Below are 20,724 nucleotides of genomic sequence, written 5' to 3'. Positions count from 1 at the left end.
CATCTCTGCCTTCACAGAGCTCACGTGGATAACTTGAAACCTGTCATGTGGGCACATTTACACCTTGCATAGTGACAAGCACTATAAATCTAGGCTGCTTTCCCCAGAGAGCCTGCCACCAGCACTGCACTGTCTGGCGTGTTCCTCCCCATCCTGCTGCTGGCCTCTTCTGGAAGAGCCGGTGAGCCACTGCCTGCCTCTCTCATTTGCCCTCCCCCCTTCTCTGACCATACTCACTCCTCCCCGGCCTCCCCCACCCACCCTGCGGGCCGCCTCCTGAAATGTCGCCTCCCCCAACCCCTGCTGCCAAGCAGGACACTCCCCTGGTGGTGAGAGGGTGGCATGCCACCAGGCCCAGCGGGGTCTTCGTCTGTCCCCTGTGTCACTCACAGCGAGTGCCTCTGCCGGCAGAAGTGGGGCTTCCCCAGGCGGCCCCCACACCTCTGCGTGGCATTTCTGTGGATGGGTTTATGATCGGCCCCAGGTATGCCCTCCTGCACTCTTCCCAGTCCTTCCCACTCTTGACCTCACAGGTGTTTGACTTTTGGCACGGAGGCGGGGTGGTTTTCTGTTTATAATCCAATAAAGTCCTTTTAGAGCACCTTAGAAACAAGGCCAAGTGAGAAAGAGCCGCGCATCCTGAACAAAGCGCCGGAGCAAAGCAGGGCCCAGGAAAGCCTGGATAGAGTATACCAGGCCTTCTGAATCTCAGGGGGTACTAAGCTGACATTAGGGAGGATCCTAGCGTGATTTCTAGGAATCCATACTAGTAATTTTCTTTCTCAGCCTGCCCTGGCCCCATCATGGTTAGTATTTTTTAAAAACCAACCTCCAAATGTGACGTGTGAAAGCTAAACCCAGTTCTCAGTTTCTGTGTTATTGGCTTCAGACACTGCTGGATCCAGGGGCTTAAAATGATATCATGGGAAATAGTCTCTGTCCTGGCACTGCTGTCCTTTCTCAGTTGACTTTAATCTAGGGACCTCTTGCCACGTACTGGCAAGACTTATATCAAGTCTCTGGGCAACCTGTGGAAAGAAAGCTCCTTCTTCCCAAGGTGAATGAAAGTCTTAGAATTGACTCTTACCTTCCAGGGTTGGGTGATGGACGCACTCCTGGAGCTGGGGTGGAGTTTGGGGTCAGCCCCACGTGACTGGGGGAAGAACACATCCCCAAAAGCTCTCTGGGCATTGTTACTTGCAGAAGGAGAGAGAGATGGCAGGCAGCAACACACTAGATGCTCACAGAAGCCCTAAGACAGAACAAGGCCAGGGCCCAGCCTAGGGCACTGAACGCAGGAGTCGACTGGGGCACACGCGTGGGCTGAGACAGGAGGAGAGGGCCACCCCAATGTGCCCCTGGTCTCTGTGTGGGAAATGGGTTCTGTGGGGTGACCCCAGTATGACGGGGGTCAGCAGACAGCTTTACAGAAACTCATTCTGCTCATCTCTCTGATTCTCAGTTTCAAGGGTTCTCAACATGCTTGTGTCCCCACCCCAATGACAATGACAGTGAGCCTTCTCTTTCCTTCTCCACCTCCATAGCCCCTCTCTGTCACCTCCTCTTCCCAATCAGACTTCCAGTATTCCCTCACCTTCCACTTGCTTCTCCACACGGGGCAGGGCACCTTTCTCCCTCCACCACCCTGCACAGAAACTGAGCTTAACAAGGAGGCAAGGAGCAACAGCCCAAGCTGCCCACACGCTCCAGGCCACCTCTTCTCCCTGCTTTTCTTTCAGTCTCAGCTCAGGGCTCCTCCTTCAGAAGGCCTTCCCCAGCTGCCCCAGTCTCTGCCCACACGACTGTGCACGGGCCCCAGACTGGCCTCTGTCACTGAGCTTCTGGAAGTGTATCGTATTTATCTGTCTTCTCACCAGTCTCCCTTTCAAACATTGAGCTCCCAAGGGCAGGAGCTGTGCCTCCATCACCAGCTACAAGGCCCTCAGATAAAGGTAAAGGATTGGTGTAGGGATGTGTCTGCTCACTGTGCTTCCCTGACTTGTTTTTACTGAGGCTTTTCTTTTTTTTATTTAATTTATTTATTTTTGGCTGTGTTGGGTCTTCGTTGCTGCACGCAGGCTTTCTCTAGTTGCGGTGAGCAGGGGCTACTCTTCGTTGTGGTATGTGGGCTTCTTGTTGTCGTGGCTTCTCTTGTTGCAGAGCACGGGCTCTAGGTGCACGGGCTTCAGTAGTTGTGGCTCGCAGGCTCTAAAGCGCAGGCTCAGTAGTTGTGGCACACGGGCTTAGTTGCTCCATGGCATGTGGGATCTTCCTGGACCAGGGCTTGAACCCGTGTCCCCTGCATTGGCAGGCGGATTCTTAACCACTGCGCCACCAGGGAAACCCCTACTGAGGCTTTTCTTAAAGGTGTCTGTTCCCTCATTTGTCTGTCGGCCACTTCCCACCAGCCCATACTGATTCTGAAAACCAGATTTACATATGCATGTGCAAGAAACAATTTTCCAAACCTTCAGAGAAATTGAAAGAACAATGAACACCCATACAGCTTTAGCCTAGATACCTGAGTAGCTAACATGACCAAACGTATTTTTAGGTTATTAGTTCACTGGAAGCTGTGGAAAACCATAAGTTTAGTTATTTTTATGAAGGTATGTAGAACGTGAGACACCTCCCACAGCAATTTGAGCTTGGAATTTGTTCTCTTTGAGAATATGACATTTGCACATTTCAGTGTCTGTCATAAAACTCTAGACTGATGCTATAACCTAAAGAATGTGGGAGCTTGGTGTGTTTAGGTTCAGGTCTCCACATGACAATGTAATAGCGGTGTGACTTTAGGCAGGTTACTTAACCTCTCTGTGCCCCCATTTCCACATCTGTGAAAAAAGGAAAATAATCCTTTACCTTAGAGAGTTGTTGGGAAGGTTAAATGGGTAAAAGCATATGGAGGAGCTAAACCAGAGAATGTGCCCCTTAAATGGGGACTTGCAGGCAGTGGCTGAGGAAGAGAAAAAGGCTCAGAAATTGTGAGTATCCCAACAGTCTCACTTCCTTCCATTAGCCAGGAAATCTCGATAGTAGGTAGAATTTCTTGAAGGGAAGCATTCGATTCTAAGTGGTAGAGCTTTCTCTTTTCGAAGCCTTCCCTGGAGTCCTGTAATCCCCAGCCACTCACTGAGCAGCCACCCTGAGTATGAACCCCCTCTTGGAAGCCATCCTGCTGGAAAGCAGCCCTTCCCAGGTCCCTCGGTTTCTCTTGGTGGTTCCTGTAAGCACAGAGTCCTGAGCATGCACCTCCCCCTTACTGGCCAGGAGAGCCTGCTGGGACCATTGTGTCCTGCAGACGAGGAAGCGGAGGCCGGCATCCCCCAGCTGCTTGTGGCCTGACCAGGACTGGACCCACCAGGTCCTAACCCAGCCAGGGGTTCGTGGACTCAGGGTTAACCGAAACCACTTTTGGGTTTCAAGTCTCATTATCCAAAATCGGTATTAAATGTGGGCATTTCATTAATATTTCTGGCCTCATAAGCAGAGAGTAGGGAATGGGATAGAACCTGATTTCGCTGATTGTGGGTTGAGCAGGGTCCCAAGGTAATTGAGAGCATCTGGTTCTCAGGGGACTCTAGCTGCACTGGCAGAGAGCATGGCATTGGACTTGGGGTGCACGGAAAGTTTTATTTTTTGAGTGACATAAAGACTTACTGTCACCCATTTTCATTTGCCACCTCCTCCAAAATGCCAGAGTAGGTTCTAGTTATTTCTTTCTTTCCTAAATAACAAAACAGCACAAAAAAACAGAATTTCACTGCAGAATGCTCCCTCATGAGAACCACATGACTCTAAAACCTAAGTGAGGAAACAACAAAGAAAGTCACTGGTGAGCACTCAGATAATAATAGCTTGTGTGGAAAACCAAATCTTTGCTATGGCCAATCAGCAAGATGTCGATTCCTTGTCAGTTCCAACACACTTTGTACGGAGTGTGAGAGAGCAAAATGTGAACCCAGCAAAGGCCACAAAGCTGAGGGTGGGAGGGCCCCCACCACCCACAAGACATCAGCTCACTGTTACTACCACGCCTGTAGGCGGCTCAGGCTTCCAGACGCTCGTGTTTGATAGAATGACACCTGTTTCTTGAAGGAGCATCTGCTTTACTAATCCAGGGCTATCAAATCCTTGAGGGGCATTGGAGTTAGGCTGCCCTCTAAAAAGCCCCAGGTGGGTAAGAGTAAAATGAAGGATGAATTTTGCTAAAGCTACAAATCCTGTTTTGTAGCCTTGGACACGTTAAAATAGAATCTGTTCATCTGGTGGAAAACCCCCTACTCTGTAAATCTCGTGAAATGTGATTGGGCTGTGGCTGTCTCCATTCTCTGGCACTCCTCCCCGCACCCCCCACGGAGTGAGCCGATTCTGAGACAGTGGCCCATGCTCAAGAGGTGCAGGAGTCACGACAGCTCTCTCTCGGAGGGTCCTGGGGTCAGGAGCTGTTCTCTCCCTGTGAGCCAGGCTTCTGTTCTCAAAGAAAGCTCCTTTCTCTCACTGCAGGCCTCCCTCTTCTCCACTGTGGAGGTAGAGAGTGAGACCTCCAACCCACCGCTCAGGACACCCTGACTCCCTTCAAAGACAGACTGACACCCCGATTCCATGGTGTTCCATTTTCTTTCTAGCTCTCAAAGACTCCAGCAAGAGATCCATCAACAGTGACTGGAAGATAGAGCTCCCTGGAGAGTTCCAGATTGCAGGCACGACCGTCCGCTATGTTAGAAGGGGCCTGTGGGAGAAAATTTCCGCCAAGGGACCAACCAAAATGCCTCTGCATTTGATGGTAATTTGCCGTGCTTTTGCATTTGTCTTGAGACCACCGGCTCCAAGAGGTCTACCAGTTGACTTGTTCCCTGAGACCCTGTGGGCAGGAGGTACACTTGGTTCCTGGTGGTTTGCCTGGCCACCTGCTGCTCAAGTCTCTCTCTTGGTCTTTTCTTATCTAATCCCTTTGCCACATGCTTCAAAATTCTGCCCTCTCAAAATTTTGCCCTAGCTCTTTACTGGCAGAACTCCCATCTTTTCCAAAAGGAACCACCTCCAGGAAGGAAATGCTTAGCCATGTGGCCGCCAGGGAGACTTGACATTATTAAGCAGACAGCCCCACTCACAGTCTATGTTTTTTTTTTTTTTTTTGCGGTACGCGGGCCTCTCACCACTGCGGCCTCTCCCGTTGCATAGCACAGGCTCCAGACGCACAGGCCCAGCGGCCATGGCCCACGGGCCCAGCTACTCCGCGGCTTGTGGGATCCTCCTGGACCGGGGCACGAACCCATGCCCCCTGCATCGGCAGGCGGCCCCCAACCACTGCACCACCAGGGAAGCCCCACAGTCTATGTTTTAATATCAGATGGCTTAGATTTGCCCCACAGTTTGTATATCCACATCGGAAACTACCTTTTGGAAATGAACTGTTGACACTGTTTCCAAACCAATACCACTCAGGTTTTCCAGACTCTGCTTGCAACAAGGATTCAGGAATCAAGGGAGAACCAGATTCTACAGGCCTATTCAGTCCCCAGGTGGTCTTGAGAAATTGTACAATCAGGCCAGATCAGGGCACTCTGGTCTTGTGTGTTGTCTCAGGGAGGACCCCATGCAAACCACTGAAACATCCGGTTATGCTGCCTTTTAAGAATATGAAAGATCTCCAGGGACAGGAATGCCACCGTTGCCTTCTCAGGGTTTAGGACTTCTCGTGACTAACTTTTGATAGCTTGTAATTATTGAATCCATGTCTCCTTCCAAAGAATGGGAGTTGTGACAGCTTGTGTGTCTGCAATCAAAGCACATTTTGTCCTCCATGCCTGCCAAAGTCTCTGCTTGGAAGTTCTTATCTCCCCATTAATTTGTGGTCACTGGCAACCTGCAGCTGTTCAAGATTAGGTGACACCCAAGAGATTCCCAGACTACTTCCCAGGGACTCTCCTGAGGAGACCAGCTCTACATGTGAGCAGAGATGTCACCCACAATGGCCCTAACCCTGTTACAATTTCTGATAAGAGTAAGGGGAGCCAGTTTCCACAGATGACATAAACTGTCCAGAAATCTATCAGTGCAACACTCCACACACTAAATCTACTGCAGGTATATACTTGCAAGTTGATTTCTGGGACCTCAGGACCGGTACCTAAATCATTTCTCTGTGATTAGATTGTTTCCTAATCTAAGTCATTGGAACAAATCCTCCTGTCCTGAGTTAAAAGCAGTCATTCAGAGGGACTAAAAGAGGAAGTAAAAGACAAGATAAAACCCAAGATAGCAGCATCACCTTTAGCATGTGAATTTGCTTTTCTAGCAAACACCAAGATGGGCCTATTTCCTTTCTTTCCCAAAAGCTTTCATAAACTGTGAGTGAATCGTCAGCCCATTAAAGCAAATGCACAGCCTGGATTCATTCAGACCATAATAAACAAAACTCTGGGAAAGCAATAACTACCACAGCTGAAGTTCCTGCCCTCTTGAACATTAATCACTTTTCTCTCTTGAAATACAATTGTTACTACCAGTTTTTAAACCTAGAAACGAGAGGAGCCCATCTGCCTCTGAAGGAAAATCCATTGTCCCCTAACTGAGGTGTGCACATTGCTTGCAGGGTCAGGAGCGCCCGTAGAGCCACGGGGACCTGCATTTGAAAGCAATTATGCACACGCATACAAATTATACGTGGCTACAAAATTGCATGAAATTGGTTTCATATGGATTCTCAATTCACCAGTCTTATTCCCATACTGAGATAATAAAGATCTCTTTTAAAGCCTTTTTTTTTTTTTTAAACTGGAGGCATTTTTCCAAATGCATTACTGCAAGTCTCTTTCTTGGAGAAGTGGATGTTTATTCAGTTTGGGCTGCTCTTAGCACCCCACCCCACCCCGCCTGCAACTGCAGCCCTTGGAGGGCTGGGAGATGCTTGGGAGGGAGGACGGCTCCTGTTGTCCAGCACACCATCCACCTGGCCTCCCCAGGTCAGGTGGAGCACCCTCTGCCTCCAGCTCCTGCGGGCCGGCTCTCCCAGACCCCGGGCTGGAAGTGAAGTTGCTAGCTGCTTAGACCCAGGACTGCCCCCTGGTTCCAAGCGTAGCCTAAGGACATACCACCCACAGCCAGGCCACTTGAAGCTCCCACAAGAGTGCTTCTTTTGCACCATTACATACACATAGTGAAATAAAGCCAGTAGAGCACGTCTCTCTCTACAGGGCTAGAAACATGCATTACCAAACAAAGAGCAGGCCCTCCCAGTTCCCACTTACCAGGATTGCAGAACCAGGGGTCCCCAAGCTGCACGATGATGGCTCCCCTCCCCTCACTCCCAGCTTTAAGCCCTGCGCCAGGCTGTGCCACCCCGTGGGCATCGTCATCATCCTAGCTCCCATGGCAGCAGGAAGGCTCCTACATCCTTGACGGGCATCCCCAAGATTCCCCTGCAGGGGGCTGTGTCTACTCTTGAGCCTGCCTTACACATAGCAGTGACTGGTGCTCGGGGTGTGAAGAGTGGTGTTCATTTTCAAAGTAGAGTAACCCTACTGGTTCAGATGCCTGTTTAAGAAAAGCAGTATATTTGTGTCTTTCTCCCTGTAAGGGCAGCTTCGTGGGTGACTGTGGGAACAGGTACTTTGCTCTGCCTGGAGCAGCTCTCCATGTAAAGTGCAGTTGGAGCCCACAGATTTGCTAATCCCCAATCCCTCTTCTAAACCAGTCCTCTCTCCAGTGGAAAAGAGTAGAACTCCCTGCTGATGGTTTACATAGGCTCCTGCCCTGAATTTGAGTATCTAGGGAACCCAAGACTGAAATAAAGGTGTGCCCCTGGAATGAACCTGTTTTGAAACCCTGAAAAGAACAGGTTACCCCTGGTAGGGAGACAGCCACAGCACAGCTTGGCTTGCAAGTTCAGCAACCCTGGGAGCTTTCGCTTTATTTCAAAATGGTCTTTTATTTTGCTGCTGATCCAGGTGTTGTTATTTCATGACCAAAACTATGGAATTCATTACGAATACACCATTCCTGTAAACTACACTGCTGAAAATCAAAGTGAACCAGAAAAACCGCAGGACTCCTTGTTCATCTGGACCCACAGCAGCTGGGAAGGTTGCAGTGTGCAGTGCGGAGGAGGTGAGCAGTAGGGTCATGGGCTCATGCGGTGTGGGTTTTTGTCAAACAGAGAAGTGAATTCAGGGCACTCCGTGGCGGGTACACAGAGCCTTGGAAAGGCTGGCCACATAACCTGTATTTCCATGGAATGTAACCACATCCCACTGCAAATCTCTCTGCAAAACACTTGGGCAGAGTCTTCCAAACTCCTCCATGCTGGAGTTGTGCCCAGCTTTGCCTATGGCATGGGGCCCTTGGATGCTGATCCGAGTGGAGGTTTGGCCGATGAATGGTTGTGTCACAAGTGTGACAGGTGACCCTGGGAATGAACAGAACAGACTTCCATCTGTTGCTGTTTGGTAGAGGGGCACTGGAAGATGTTTCTGACCCTCAAATACCCTTTCCTTTTTGCCCCAGTGGCCAATGGAAATACAGGGAAACCAATGGGACCAACAGTAATACAATGGAAAGAAAAAGTCCTCCAACTCCAGTGAAACGTTCAGAGCCTGAGTCCTGGCTTCATGATTTGCCTCCATATATTAGCAGATGATTTATTCTCTCTATACTGATCAGCCCTCATGCTCACTGCAGGGAGGAGACTCAAATACTGCAAAAATCAATATGAACAAAAGGCATCGTAGTCATTACTGTGTTGTTTAGAAGGAGCGGTTGGAAGCATTCTGAACTCTTAGCCAGCAGCCCCCTTAGTACAGCGTACTCTGTCACCCTGACGGGACACACAGGGGGGTGATGGGGGATGGATGCAGGATGGGTGAATTTTGATGGACACAGAGTTAGAACAGAAGGTTGACCTGGATTCTGGAATGCCAACCCAGAGGGTGGGCTGGCAGGTGGGACCTGGGCATGGCCTCACTGACACTCAGTCCTGCGGAGCTGATGGCACCGACCTTTTCCACTGGGGCAGCTTGCTACAAAGTAAGCGTGGCCCAAATGGAAGAGTTAGCAGGCTCCGTTGGCTGGGGGGCAAGGGGGTACTGTTCTGCTGCTGTCGCTACTGGCATCCTTTTATGGCTCCCTGACTGCCAGCTCCCTGACCTGCAGTCCAAACAGACATCTGGCTTGAGGCATCTCCGTGCTTTCTATGCTTACACAAGTTGAGGGCTCCATAATTTTGAGTCATTTCTTCATGACAAATTCCCCAGGAGACAGATTGATTTAGGAGTGTGGGATCCATATAGTCGTGCTTGACTTCCTGTTAATCTTTTATTATGACACTTCCCAAATAATAACAATAGGAATATAGCTAACATGAAGTGTTAACCCCTGCCAGGTTCTGTTCTAAGCATTTTATATGTATCAATTCATTTTAACCATCCCTAAAGCACCCTAAGGCATAGGGAAGTTAAGCGAGTCAGTCCAGTGGAGGAAACAAAGGCACAGAAACGTGAGGGCTAAGTAGCAATCCTGTGCTCACTGTGCTAGTGAGTAAGCCAAGTCTGAACCCAGACAGCCTGGCTCCAAAGGCCGCCCTTCTAGCTCCCAATCATTCGCCCCCACTCCTAACAAAGTCATGGTCAACTAGTGTGCAGGGTGCTTTGGGAACACCCAAAAGAATGACTACATCCAGCTCGGGTGACCGGTTAGTGAAGCTTCCCAAGAGCACGTGAGGCTTAGGCACGAGCAGCAGTTGATGGAGAAACAAATTCTCAGGTTGGGTCTGTGTCCTTCAGACTAGCCTTCCTGTTTCTCACTTCTCTCCAGCAAGTAGGAGTTCTGTAATAAGTAGCCATCATCTCTGGTGAGGGCTGATATACAGTTGTTTAATGAAGACCAGATCTCCATAGACTTTAAACATCAAATGAACAGACACAGAGATTGGCAATCTTTGTTGGAAATTAAAGACCCAAATCACAACTTTGACCTCAGTGAACCCCAAGCTTTCCAAGGACATGGCTGATCTAAAGTGTTGCTTCTTTCTGATCCTGTTCTAGAATCTTTCTCCTGCCCCATGCTGCCCCTGCCATGTCTTACACACCCTCATCCCAAAGATTATGGTTCTCCCTCTCTGACAAACAACAAGGCATTACAATAGTCACTTTAAATGACAAACTGATCAAAAGATGCACCTGAACACTCCTCCATAAGGTGAATGAATGGCCTTACCAGGTGTGTGTACCACGACCTCTCAGTTCTGTGTGGTTTGGTTTCCAGGGGAACGCAGAACCATCGTGTCCTGCACACGGATTGTTAACAAGACCACGACTCTGGTGAACGACAGTGACTGCCCTCAAGCCAGCCGTCCAGAGCCCCAGATCCGAAGGTGCAACTTGCACCCATGCCAGTCACGGTAAGGAGCTGTGTTCTCAAACTTGGACCCTCCAGGGTAAAACAGCAACGCCCATGAATGGGGGATGGTGATGCACAGTTAATACCACAGTCTTGGTCTGTGTTCCATTGTTGTTGCTGAGTGATTTCTGCTTGCTCAAAATACTGAATTTCTGGCTAAACCAGAACTTTGATAGAAATGTACAGTGCTCACTGGAAGGCATCTCATAGCGGGCCATTAAGACCATCTCGTGAAAAAAGAAATAGCCATCCCGCACACTTTCAACTGGTACGTGTCAACTCCTCCTGCAAATTACCGTGTCTCGGAGAAAAAGGAAATCAGTGTCATAGTATGAGCACCCGTGAGTAGGTGTACATAAGTTAGTGTTTGTGATTGGTCTATTTCAGTGGCTGAAATTAATGTCAGTAAGTTATTTGTTGTTTGGGATCCATCAGAACTTCTGTTTCCAACCCTAGCTTTCATGGCCATGTTCTTGTGTGCTCTGAAGTGAATTCTCTTGAGTTGTCAGCTGAGAAGAATTGTGTGAAATGTGTTCATCAGTTAAGCCTCCTTATTTCCACTTTAGTGGGTCTTTGCATCTGACTCTGTTATATTATGCAATATCACTGGCCTCCCGTTCTGCCCTGGGTTGAGGTGCATGGATTTTGTTTTGTGGTTCTGTGCATCAGGTTAGGCATGTTTAGCTTTTGTAAGGAGGCTGGACTTTTAACCTGGCAGTTTTTTGGGTTTCTTAAGCTTGATCCGTACCACTTGCCTGGTGAAAAGGTTTCACAAAGCATTTAGTTTTCGTGCTGACCCTCTTTTCTTTGTCAAACTGGTAAAATGTGTATGAATGAAAGCGGGAAGACAGGAAGGAAAGTGAGGTGAGACTTGTTTCATTGATTTTATGTGGTCCTTTTAAATTAAGAATGAAATCCTACCCTAATGCTGATGGCCATGAGGAACAGCTCACTTCTGCAAGTCCTGAGCATGCTGGGTGTGAACAGCCATCCAGCAAACCTATCAGTTGATTGATCAATCTATCCATCAGTCAATCAATCACACACATGTGGGGCCACAGAAGGAAGGACTTGCAAGCATGAAGACTTAAATAGCAGACAAACCACAGTCCCTTTTCCTGAAAGCAGAGACAGCTGGTTCTTGTGATATGATTAGAAAGGAGAATAAGTGACTCTAGAAGAGGAGAGGTCAGCATGGGTTCAAGGGCATGATTGAGCAAGAAAAATCCTAGGGACCCATTCAAGAATCATATTTTACAGTCATTTATGTTTTTATATTGTTTTAGTATCAAAATATTTTTAAGTTATGCACAGAAATGAAATACATGAAACATGAAATCAGAGTTGTTCTGATTGAATTGAGATGTATATATAATGGGGAAGAGTAGCCCAGTGTACTCGGCCTTCCCCTCATCTCACAGTAGGCCCACAGGACCTCTGTGAAACACCAAGGAATAAAGTTTAAAAACTGGCAGTCAATGATTCTGCTTCCCATAATGACGGAGTAGCTCGTATTGGACCAAACCTCAGTATTCTCCTAGAATGATACTCTAGAGCTGTGCTGATCAATATGGTAGCCACTAGCTAGTCCAAATCAAGATGTGTTTTAAATGTAAAATACATACCAGACTTCAAAGATTTAATATAGAAAGATATTGTAAAATATCTTAATAATTTTTAATATTGATTACATGTTGAAATAATTACATTTTGAATACATTGGGTCAAATACAATATATTATTAAAATTTATTAATATGTTAAAGTCACCTGTTTCTTTTACTTTTTAAATATGGATAGTAGAAAATTAAAATTACATATGTGGCTCATGTTTTATTTCTATTGAACAGCACTGCTATAGATTAACATAACATGTGCAATGTTCAGGATACAATTCAAAATTACTAGACATACAAGGAAACAGAAAAATGTGACCCATAGTCATGAGAGAAGGCAATTAATGGAAACTGACTCCAAAATGACATGTATGTTGGTATTAGCAGACAAGAATTTCAAAGCAGCTATTGTAATTATGCTCAAAGACATAAGGAAAAATATGATCATAATCAATGAACACATATGAAATCTTAGCAGCAAAAAGGAGACACTAAACAGGAACCAAATTTTAGGACTAGAAAATACAGTATCTGAAATTTTTAAAAAATCACTTGATGGGTCTAACAATAGAAATTATCCAATCTGGAAAATGGAAAGAAAAGATTGTTGATAATTTACCTGTGGGAAAATATCAGCCATTTTAAATAAGTATAATTGGAATCACAGAAGGAGAGGAGAGGAAGAATGGACCAGAAAATCATCAATGAATTAAAAACAACCAAAAATTGCCTAGAGTTAATAAAAGACGGAAGAGAGGTCACATCCTGAGTACTTCAGCTAGAGCCAGATGAATTCAAGAAAGCTCCATAACAAAGCTCTCTAATCATTACACTAAGTGGGTTGATGAAACACCTTTATGATTTTGCCACCCATAGATTTTCTAGGAGAAGACTTTGTTGCACTGCAAAACTAACCAGAAAATCATGTAGAAAAACACCTACGGAAGAGTCACATGAACAAGCAAGAGTTAACAAAGGTGAAGACTCTACATATTGGTGCCATGGAGCTGCTCTAAGCTTGGACAAAGAACGTCGAGCTTGTGTGTGTGACTCCAGAGTGCTCACAGAGCCCAGGCCTGCAGTCTCACCATGTTTGAACACAAGTTCAAGCCAAACACACTTTAGATTAAAACTTAACTTCAGAAGCACATTCTTAGTGTCTCCTTAGAACAAGGGTCAGCAAACTTTTACTGTAAAGGGCTAGATAGTAAATATTTTTGCTTTGTAGGCCATATTCGATCTCTGCTGTCTATTTTTCTTTTTGTTTTATAATCCTTTTAAACATATAAAAACCATTCTTAGCTCCTGGGCTGTACAATCTGCAGGCCAGACTTGGCACATGAGTGATAGTTTGCTGGCACTGCCTTAAGTTATTATCTACCATGGTTTTGCCCACTGAGATGTTGGGATCACAGCCTCAGCATGAGCCCAAGCTCTGAAGGTACCACCTCAGGGAATGCATTCTCTTATTACACAAAGGAGGGCACATTGTTATACTGAGTTACTTTTTATTGACCAATCATTCAGTATTGTTTTTAAAACCATCCAGCATGGCCCTCAGCACACAGTACAGAGTCAGTAATTTCATTTATTCAAAACGTGTTTATTGAGCATCTTCTCATTCACTAGATCTTGTTCTCGGTACCAAGGTATTTAGAGGTGAGAAAGACAGGCAAGGTCTTTACTCTCAGGTAACTTGATAAATACTAGGTTTCTCCCTCCCACCACTCTCCTTTCTGTTCCACCCCCTTTCATCCCCTTCCCAACTCTGTAAAGTCATGTGGATCAGACTTAAAGAATGAATGGAATTTCCAAAAGCAGAGGAGAAAATAAAATTGATAAAAGAGAAGACAGCACCTGGAATTTGCCTCAGAGCCTAGAAAAGAAATGCCTGGATGCCTACTCTAGTCTGGTTTTATTTGCTGGTTTGTTTATTTGTTTATTTTGAACCATCTGATTTTGTAACTGTTTCTTAAAGTGGACACATGGAAGTGAAGTGTCATGACTCATCAAAGAGTATTTATTGTTTGGCTAAAGAAACGTGCAATCTGATAGATTTTAAAGCTCTTGCAAATGCCAGTTTTATTTATTTATATACACACACATACATACACAATATACATATATGTGTATATATATATATTATGTACAGATATTATATATATATATACACACACAAACATATTTGGACAGTAAAACTTGAGTTACTGAATAGCATGATCTAGTTGTCATGAATCTTTCTTAAAACTATAGAGTAATATGGATTTAGGCTAGTAAGTGAAAAAGAGTAAAGAGATTGATCTTAGAAAATGAGTGCTAGACAATCAGAGAGAGATGTAATCCATAAGTGGAAACTGAACTTGGTTCAGGGGGTGGGGTTTGGAGAAGTGTGGGGTCTGGAGAAAAAATGGGTGCTTCAGGGGGTTGGGGGTGGACATGATTGGAAGACAGAGCCTGTCAGCTGGAAGAAGAGCCCAGAACCCAATGGTGTAAACTTTATTTAAAAAGCCAAAATGCAGCACGCTGTTGAACCTGGCAAGGTGAAGGAGACTTTCTATATTATTTTTACTCTTTGACCTTTAAGCAAACAGAGATGGTTGTCTTTTTCCCTTGTTTTTCTTTATTTCCCCTGATTCCCCCTTTAATTTTCTTCAACCCTCTTTTTCCACTGAGTTCCCGACAGTTTCCTTTACCTTCCCAATTCACACCATTAACACCTCTTTATTCTAATCCTGCCCCTCACTCTGTGGATACTTCTCTCAAACCCTGCCATAACCATGTGGAGTCTGGAATCTGACACACAGGGCAGATGGCCTCTCTCCAGTATCTTGTACAGCAGCACAAACATATCGACAAACCTGGACCTGACATTGGCAGGAGAGGATGAAATCACAGATCAGCTCAGCTGTCATGACTATGGCCAGCAGCCTTCACCTTGCTGACTACTGTCTGCAGGGAAGTGGCCCTGCCATCATCTGGCATCCAGAGAGTAGCCCTGTGTGCTAGCTCCTTAAGACCCAGTTCCAGGTTGTCCTGGAGCAAGGAGGGGGACTATGACAGGGAGATGGGCTCATTCTGGAACATATAGCTCATGCTTCACCAGATTTAATATTTTGCAGTCTTTTAGAGCTTATTGGCTACTTGAAAAGGCCATTCTGAGCCATTAGATATTTCCCTATCATATTTATGATTTGAACTTCTTCCTAGGCAGTATATACGGTACTGTACATTGAATTAGGGTGATTCAAAAAAGAATATTCAATATCTTACTGGCAATTGAATTGAATAGTTGTCTGCAAGGAAGTGTATTTGGATTTTAAATTTGTCCTCTTTGCTCAATTTTGCTCAGTTTGCCTTGTTTTAGGTTAAAACCAAATGGAATCCGTCATGGTTTTATGAAAGCATGGTCTGTGTGTGTATGTGCTCCTGACTTAAGAATGAAGCCTGTAACACGTGGCTCTTAAGGGACTGCCAAAATCTGAAAAGATACCATTGTTTAATCCATTTCTAGCTGGTATGAAACTTAAAGCTTTTCTTTCCTGCTTTCCTCTAAAATAAAATAGTTAAATCTAATTGTCACTCCTCTGTTCACCATGCCTTGAATGTGGGAGTCTGGAGGAGGCCGCCGGTGGCACTGCCTGCCCCATGTTTCAGAACAGGAGCCTGCAACTCAGGACTGCTCACCAGTAGGGAGGGCAAGGCCTAGGGTTGTATGTCCCCACAGGTCAGCAGTAAGAGCCTAGGAATCTCTAGAGTGGGGCTCCCATCTCTCAGGGTCGGCCCACTCTCCAGATACTTGGACATGTGGCCAGAGGTTTGGGATAAGGGGTGCCCCACAGTCCATGTGAAATAAAGAAAAAGTGCCTGAGGGGAAAAATGAATAGCATTAGTGAGCTATTATATGGCTAATAGGTAGTATGTGAATGGTGAGGAAAAATTTAGTTGAAAGAATTCCAGAACTTCTTTCTGATACTACCCAAATTCTAGAACCTCACTTGTATTTAAATTAAATAGTAAAGTTTTGAAGCCTTTACTTATTTGTCTAAAGTAGGAAACATTCCAAATGGAGAAAGAAAGCATTTCAGAGTCTTGTCTTGAATTTAAAACTTCTGTTTTCTTCTTTTCCTCCATACCTAAACCCTTTGATCATTTGAACATCCCTCCCTTTGATCATTACAGAGGACAAGAGAATTCCCAGATACCAGTTTCACAGGTAACCAAATTCTCCCGTTCAGTAATGCTTTGCTTGTGGACCCTGGGGCCCATTAAGAGGTCCTTTTCTTGGGCTTCCCTGGTGGCACAGTGGTTGAGAGTCCGCCTGCCGATGCAGGGGACACGGGTTCGTGCCCCGGTCCGGGGTGGGGGTGGGGGCCGTGAGCCATGGCCACTGAGCCTGCGCATCCGGAGCCTGTGCTCCGCAACGGGAGAGGCCAAGACAGTGAGAGGCCCGCATACCACAAACAAAAAAAAAAAAAAAAAAAAGAGGTCCTTCTCCTTTCCGAGTTATTAAGCACTCGATATTTGCATTTGATTTTTATGTTACAATTACAGGAAAGGAAAAAATACAATTAGAATTCAAGAACAGAAAGAAATTTTGGAAAGTCACAAATTCATGAAAATTAAACAAAACACTTCGTAAATGACCAGTGGGTGAAAGAGAAACCATAGAAAATTCAGAAAGTGCTTTCAGATGAATGAAAATGAAGTCACAAAGTTTAGAGAATGCAGCTAAAGCAATCTTTAGGGAGAAAGGTACAGCTGTAAACATCTGTATTAAAAAAGATGAGGAATCCCTGGTGGTCCACTGCTTAGGACTCCATGCTTCCGCTGCAGGGGGCACGGGTTTGATCCCTGGTCCGGGAACTAAGATCCTGCCTGCTACATGGTGTGGCCGATAAGATAAAATAAAATTAAATAAAAATTTCAAGTCAATAATTAACCTTCCACATTAAGACACTGGAAAAGAACAGCAATTAAACCTAAAAGAAGCAGAAGGAAAGAAATAATAAAGATTAAAGCAAAAATTAATGACACAGAGAATAGAAAAATATTAGAGAAAGATCAGTGAAATCAAAAGTTGATTACATGAAGGGAACAAAAAATTGACATTTAGCTTAATTGACAAGAAAAAAATGAGAGAACACCTAAATTGCTAAAATCAGAAATGAAAGAGGAGACATTGCTACAGAACTTGCAGAAATAAAATAGATTGTAAAGGAATACTATGAACAGTTATATGCCAATGAACTGTACATCAATAAATTAGATAATGAACATGAAATGGACAAACTCCTAGAAAGATGCAAACTACCAAAACTAAATAAAGAATAGAAAGAATAGACCTATAACAAGCAAAGAGATTAAATTACTAATCAAAAATTTTCCACAAGGAAGAGCCCAGGACTAGAACTCTTCACTTATGAATTCTACCAAATATTTTTTTTTATTTTTTTTTAATATTTATGTATTTATTTTCTTATTAGTCATCAGTTTTATACACATCAGTGTATACACGTCAATCCCAATCTCCCAATTCATCACAACACAACCCCCACCCCCCGCCACTTCCCCCCTTGGTGTCCATATATTTGTTCTCTACATCTGTGTCTCAGTTTCTGCTCTGCAAACTGGTTCATCTGTACCATTTTCTAGGTTCCACATATATGCGTTAATATACGATATTTGTTTTTCTCTTTCTGACTTACTTCAATCTGTATGATAGTCTCTAGATGCATCCATGTCTCTACAAATGACCCAATTTCGTTCTTTGTACTGCTGAGTAATATTCCATTGTATATATGTACCACATCTTCTTTATCCATTCGTCTGTCGATGGGCATGCAGGTTGCTTCCATGACCTGGCTATTGTAAATAGTACTGCAATGAACATTGGGGTGCATGTGTCTTTTTGAATTATGGTTTTCTCTGGGTATATGCCCAGTAGTGGTATTGCTGGTTCATATGGTAATTCTATTTTTAGTTCTTTAAGGAACCTCCATACTGTTCTCCATAGTGGCTGCATCAATTTACATTCCCACCAACAGTGCAGGAGAGTTCCCTTTTCTCCACACCCTCTCCAGCATTTGTTGTTTGTAGTTTCTGATGATGCCCATTCTAACCAGTGTGAGGTGATACCTCATTGTAGTTTTGATTTGCATTTCTCTAATAATTAGTGATATTGAGCAGCTTCTCATGTGCCTCTTGGCCATCTGTATGTCTTCTTTGGAGATATATCTATGTAGGTCTTTACCCCATTTTTGGATTGGGTTGTTTGCTTTTTGAATATTGAGCTGCATGAGCTGTTTATATATTTTGGAGATTAATCCTTTGTCTGATGATTCATTTGCAAATATTTTCTCCCATTCTGAGGGTTGTCTTTTCGTCTTGTTTATGGTTTCTTTTGCTGTGCAAATGCTTTTATGTTTCATTAGGTCCCATTTGTTTATTTTTGTTTTTATTTCCATTACTCTAGGAGATGGATCAAAAAATATCTTGCTGTGATTTATGTCAAAGAGTGTTCTTCCTATGTTTTCCTCTAAGAGTTTTATAGTGTCTGGTCTTACATTTAGGTCTCTAATCCAATTTGAGTTTATTTTTGTGTATGGCATTAGGGAGTGTTCTAATTTCATTCTTTTACATGTAGCTGTCCAGTTTTCCCAGCACCACTTACTGAAAAGCCTGTCTTTTCTCCATTTTATATCCTTGCCTCCTTTGTCATAGATTAGTTGACCATAGGTGTGTGGGTTTATCTCTGGGCTTTCTATCCTGTTCCATTGATCTATATTTTTGTTTTTGTGCCAGTACCATATTGTCTTGATGACTGTAGCTTTGTAGTATAGTCTGAAGTCAGGGAGTCTGATTCCTCCAGCTCCATTTTTTTCCCTCAAGACTGCTTTGGCTATTTGGGGTCTTTTGTGTCTCCATACAAATTTTAAGATTTTTTGTTCTAGTTCTGTAAAAAATGCCATTGGTAATTTCATAGGGATTGCATTGAATCTGTAGATTGCTTTGGGTAGTATAGTCATTTTCCTAATATTGATTCTTCCAATCCAAGAACATGGTATATCTCTCCATCTGTTGGTATCATCTTTAATTTCTTTCATCAGTGTCTTATAGTTTCCTGCACACAGGTCTTTTGTCTCCCTAGGATGCGTTGTATTTCTGCGGTGTCTGTTGTAACTTCTCCTTTTTCATTTATAATTTTATTGGTTTGAGTCCTCTCCCTCTTTATCTTGATGAGTCTGGCTAATGGTTTATCAATCTTGTTTATCTTCTCAGAGAACCAGCTTTTAGTTTTATTGATCTTTGCTATTGTTTTCTTTGTTTCTATTTCATTTATTTCTGCTCTGATCTTGATGATTTCTTTCCTTCTACTAACTTTCGGTTTTGTTTGTTCTTCTTTCTCTAGTTCCTTTAGGTGTAAGGATAGATTGTTTATTTGAGATTTTTCTTGTTTCTTGAGGTAGGCTTGTATAGCTATAAAATTCCCTCTTAGATCTCTTTTGCTGTATCCCATAGGTTTTGGATCGTCATGTTTTCATTGTCATTTGTCTCTAGGTCTTTTTTGATTTCCTCTTTGATTTCTTCAGTGATCTCTTGGTTTTTTAGTAACGTATTGTTGAGCCTCCATGTGTTTGTCATTTTTACGTTTTCTTCCCTGTAATTGATATCTAATCTCATAGCGTTGTGGTCAGATAAGATGCTTGATATGATTTCAATTTTCTTAAATTTACTGAGGCTTAATTTGTGACCCAAGTTGTGATCTATCCTGGAGAATGTTCCATGAGCACTTGAGAAGAAAGTGTAATCTGCTGTTTTTGGATGGAATGTCTTATAAATATCAATTAAATCTTTCTGGTCTATTGTGTCATTTAAACCTTTTGTTTCCTTATTAATTTTCTGTGTGGATTATTTGTTCATTGGTGTAAGTGAGGTGTTAAAGTCCCCCACTATTATTGTGTTATTGTTGATTTCCTCTTTTATAGCTCTTAGCAGTTGCCTTATGTATTGAGGTGCTCCTATGTTGGGTGCATATATATTTATAATTGTTATATCTTCTTCTTGGATTGATCCCTTGATCATTACATAGTATCCTTCCTTGTCTCTTGTAACATTCGTTATTTTAAAGTCTATTTTATCTGATATGAGTGTTGCTACTCCAGCTTTCTTTTGATTTCCATTTGCATGGAATATCTTTTTCCATCCCCTCACTTTCAGTCTGTATGTGTCCCAAGGTCTGAAGTGGGTCTCTTGTAGACAGCATATACATGGGTCTTGTGTTTTGTATCCATTCAGCAAGCCTCTGTCTTTTGATTGGAGCATTTAATCCATACACGTTTAAGGTAATTATCGATGTGTCTGTTCCTGTTACCATTTTCTTAATTGTTTTGGGTTTGTTTTTGTAGGTCCTTTTCTTCTCTTGTGTTTCCCACTTAGAGAAGTTCCTTTAGCATTTGTTGTAGAGCTGGTTTGGTGGTGCTGAATTCTCTTAGCTTTTGCTTATCTGTAAAGCTTTTGGTTTCTCCAGCGAATCTGAATAAGATCCTTGCTGAGTAGAGTAATCTTGGTTGTAGGTTCTTCCCTTTCATCACTTTAAGTATATCATGCCACTCTCTTCTGGTTTGTAGAGTTTCTGCTGAGAAATCAGCTGTTAGCCTTATGGGAGTTCCTTTGTGTGTTATTCGTCGTTTTTCCCTTGCTGCTTTCAA

General features: G+C 43.8%; 1 protein-coding gene across 5 annotated transcripts in view; it reads left to right on the top strand.

Annotated features, from left to right (window-relative positions):
• Positions 1 to 20,724, top strand: part of ADAMTS17 (ADAM metallopeptidase with thrombospondin type 1 motif 17) — a 353,876-nt gene that overhangs the window by 273,312 nt on the left and 59,840 nt on the right. For all 5 annotated transcript variants that reach the window (XM_033431430.2, XM_049706098.1, XM_033431429.2 and 2 more), the window contains 3 exons: positions 4,632 to 4,789; positions 7,956 to 8,115; positions 10,267 to 10,402. In XM_033431430.2, the coding sequence (XP_033287321.1) occupies positions 4,632 to 4,789; positions 7,956 to 8,115; positions 10,267 to 10,402 (454 nt within the window). The remainder of the gene's footprint in view (positions 1 to 4,631; positions 4,790 to 7,955; positions 8,116 to 10,266; positions 10,403 to 20,724) is intronic.

Source organism: Orcinus orca, chromosome 2 (genome assembly GCF_937001465.1).
Source record: "Orcinus orca chromosome 2, mOrcOrc1.1, whole genome shotgun sequence".
In the NCBI taxonomy this organism is placed as follows: domain Eukaryota; kingdom Metazoa; phylum Chordata; class Mammalia; order Artiodactyla; family Delphinidae; genus Orcinus; species Orcinus orca.
Note: the sequence above shows the minus strand (reverse complement) of the source record. Positions and strands in the feature narration are given on the sequence as shown.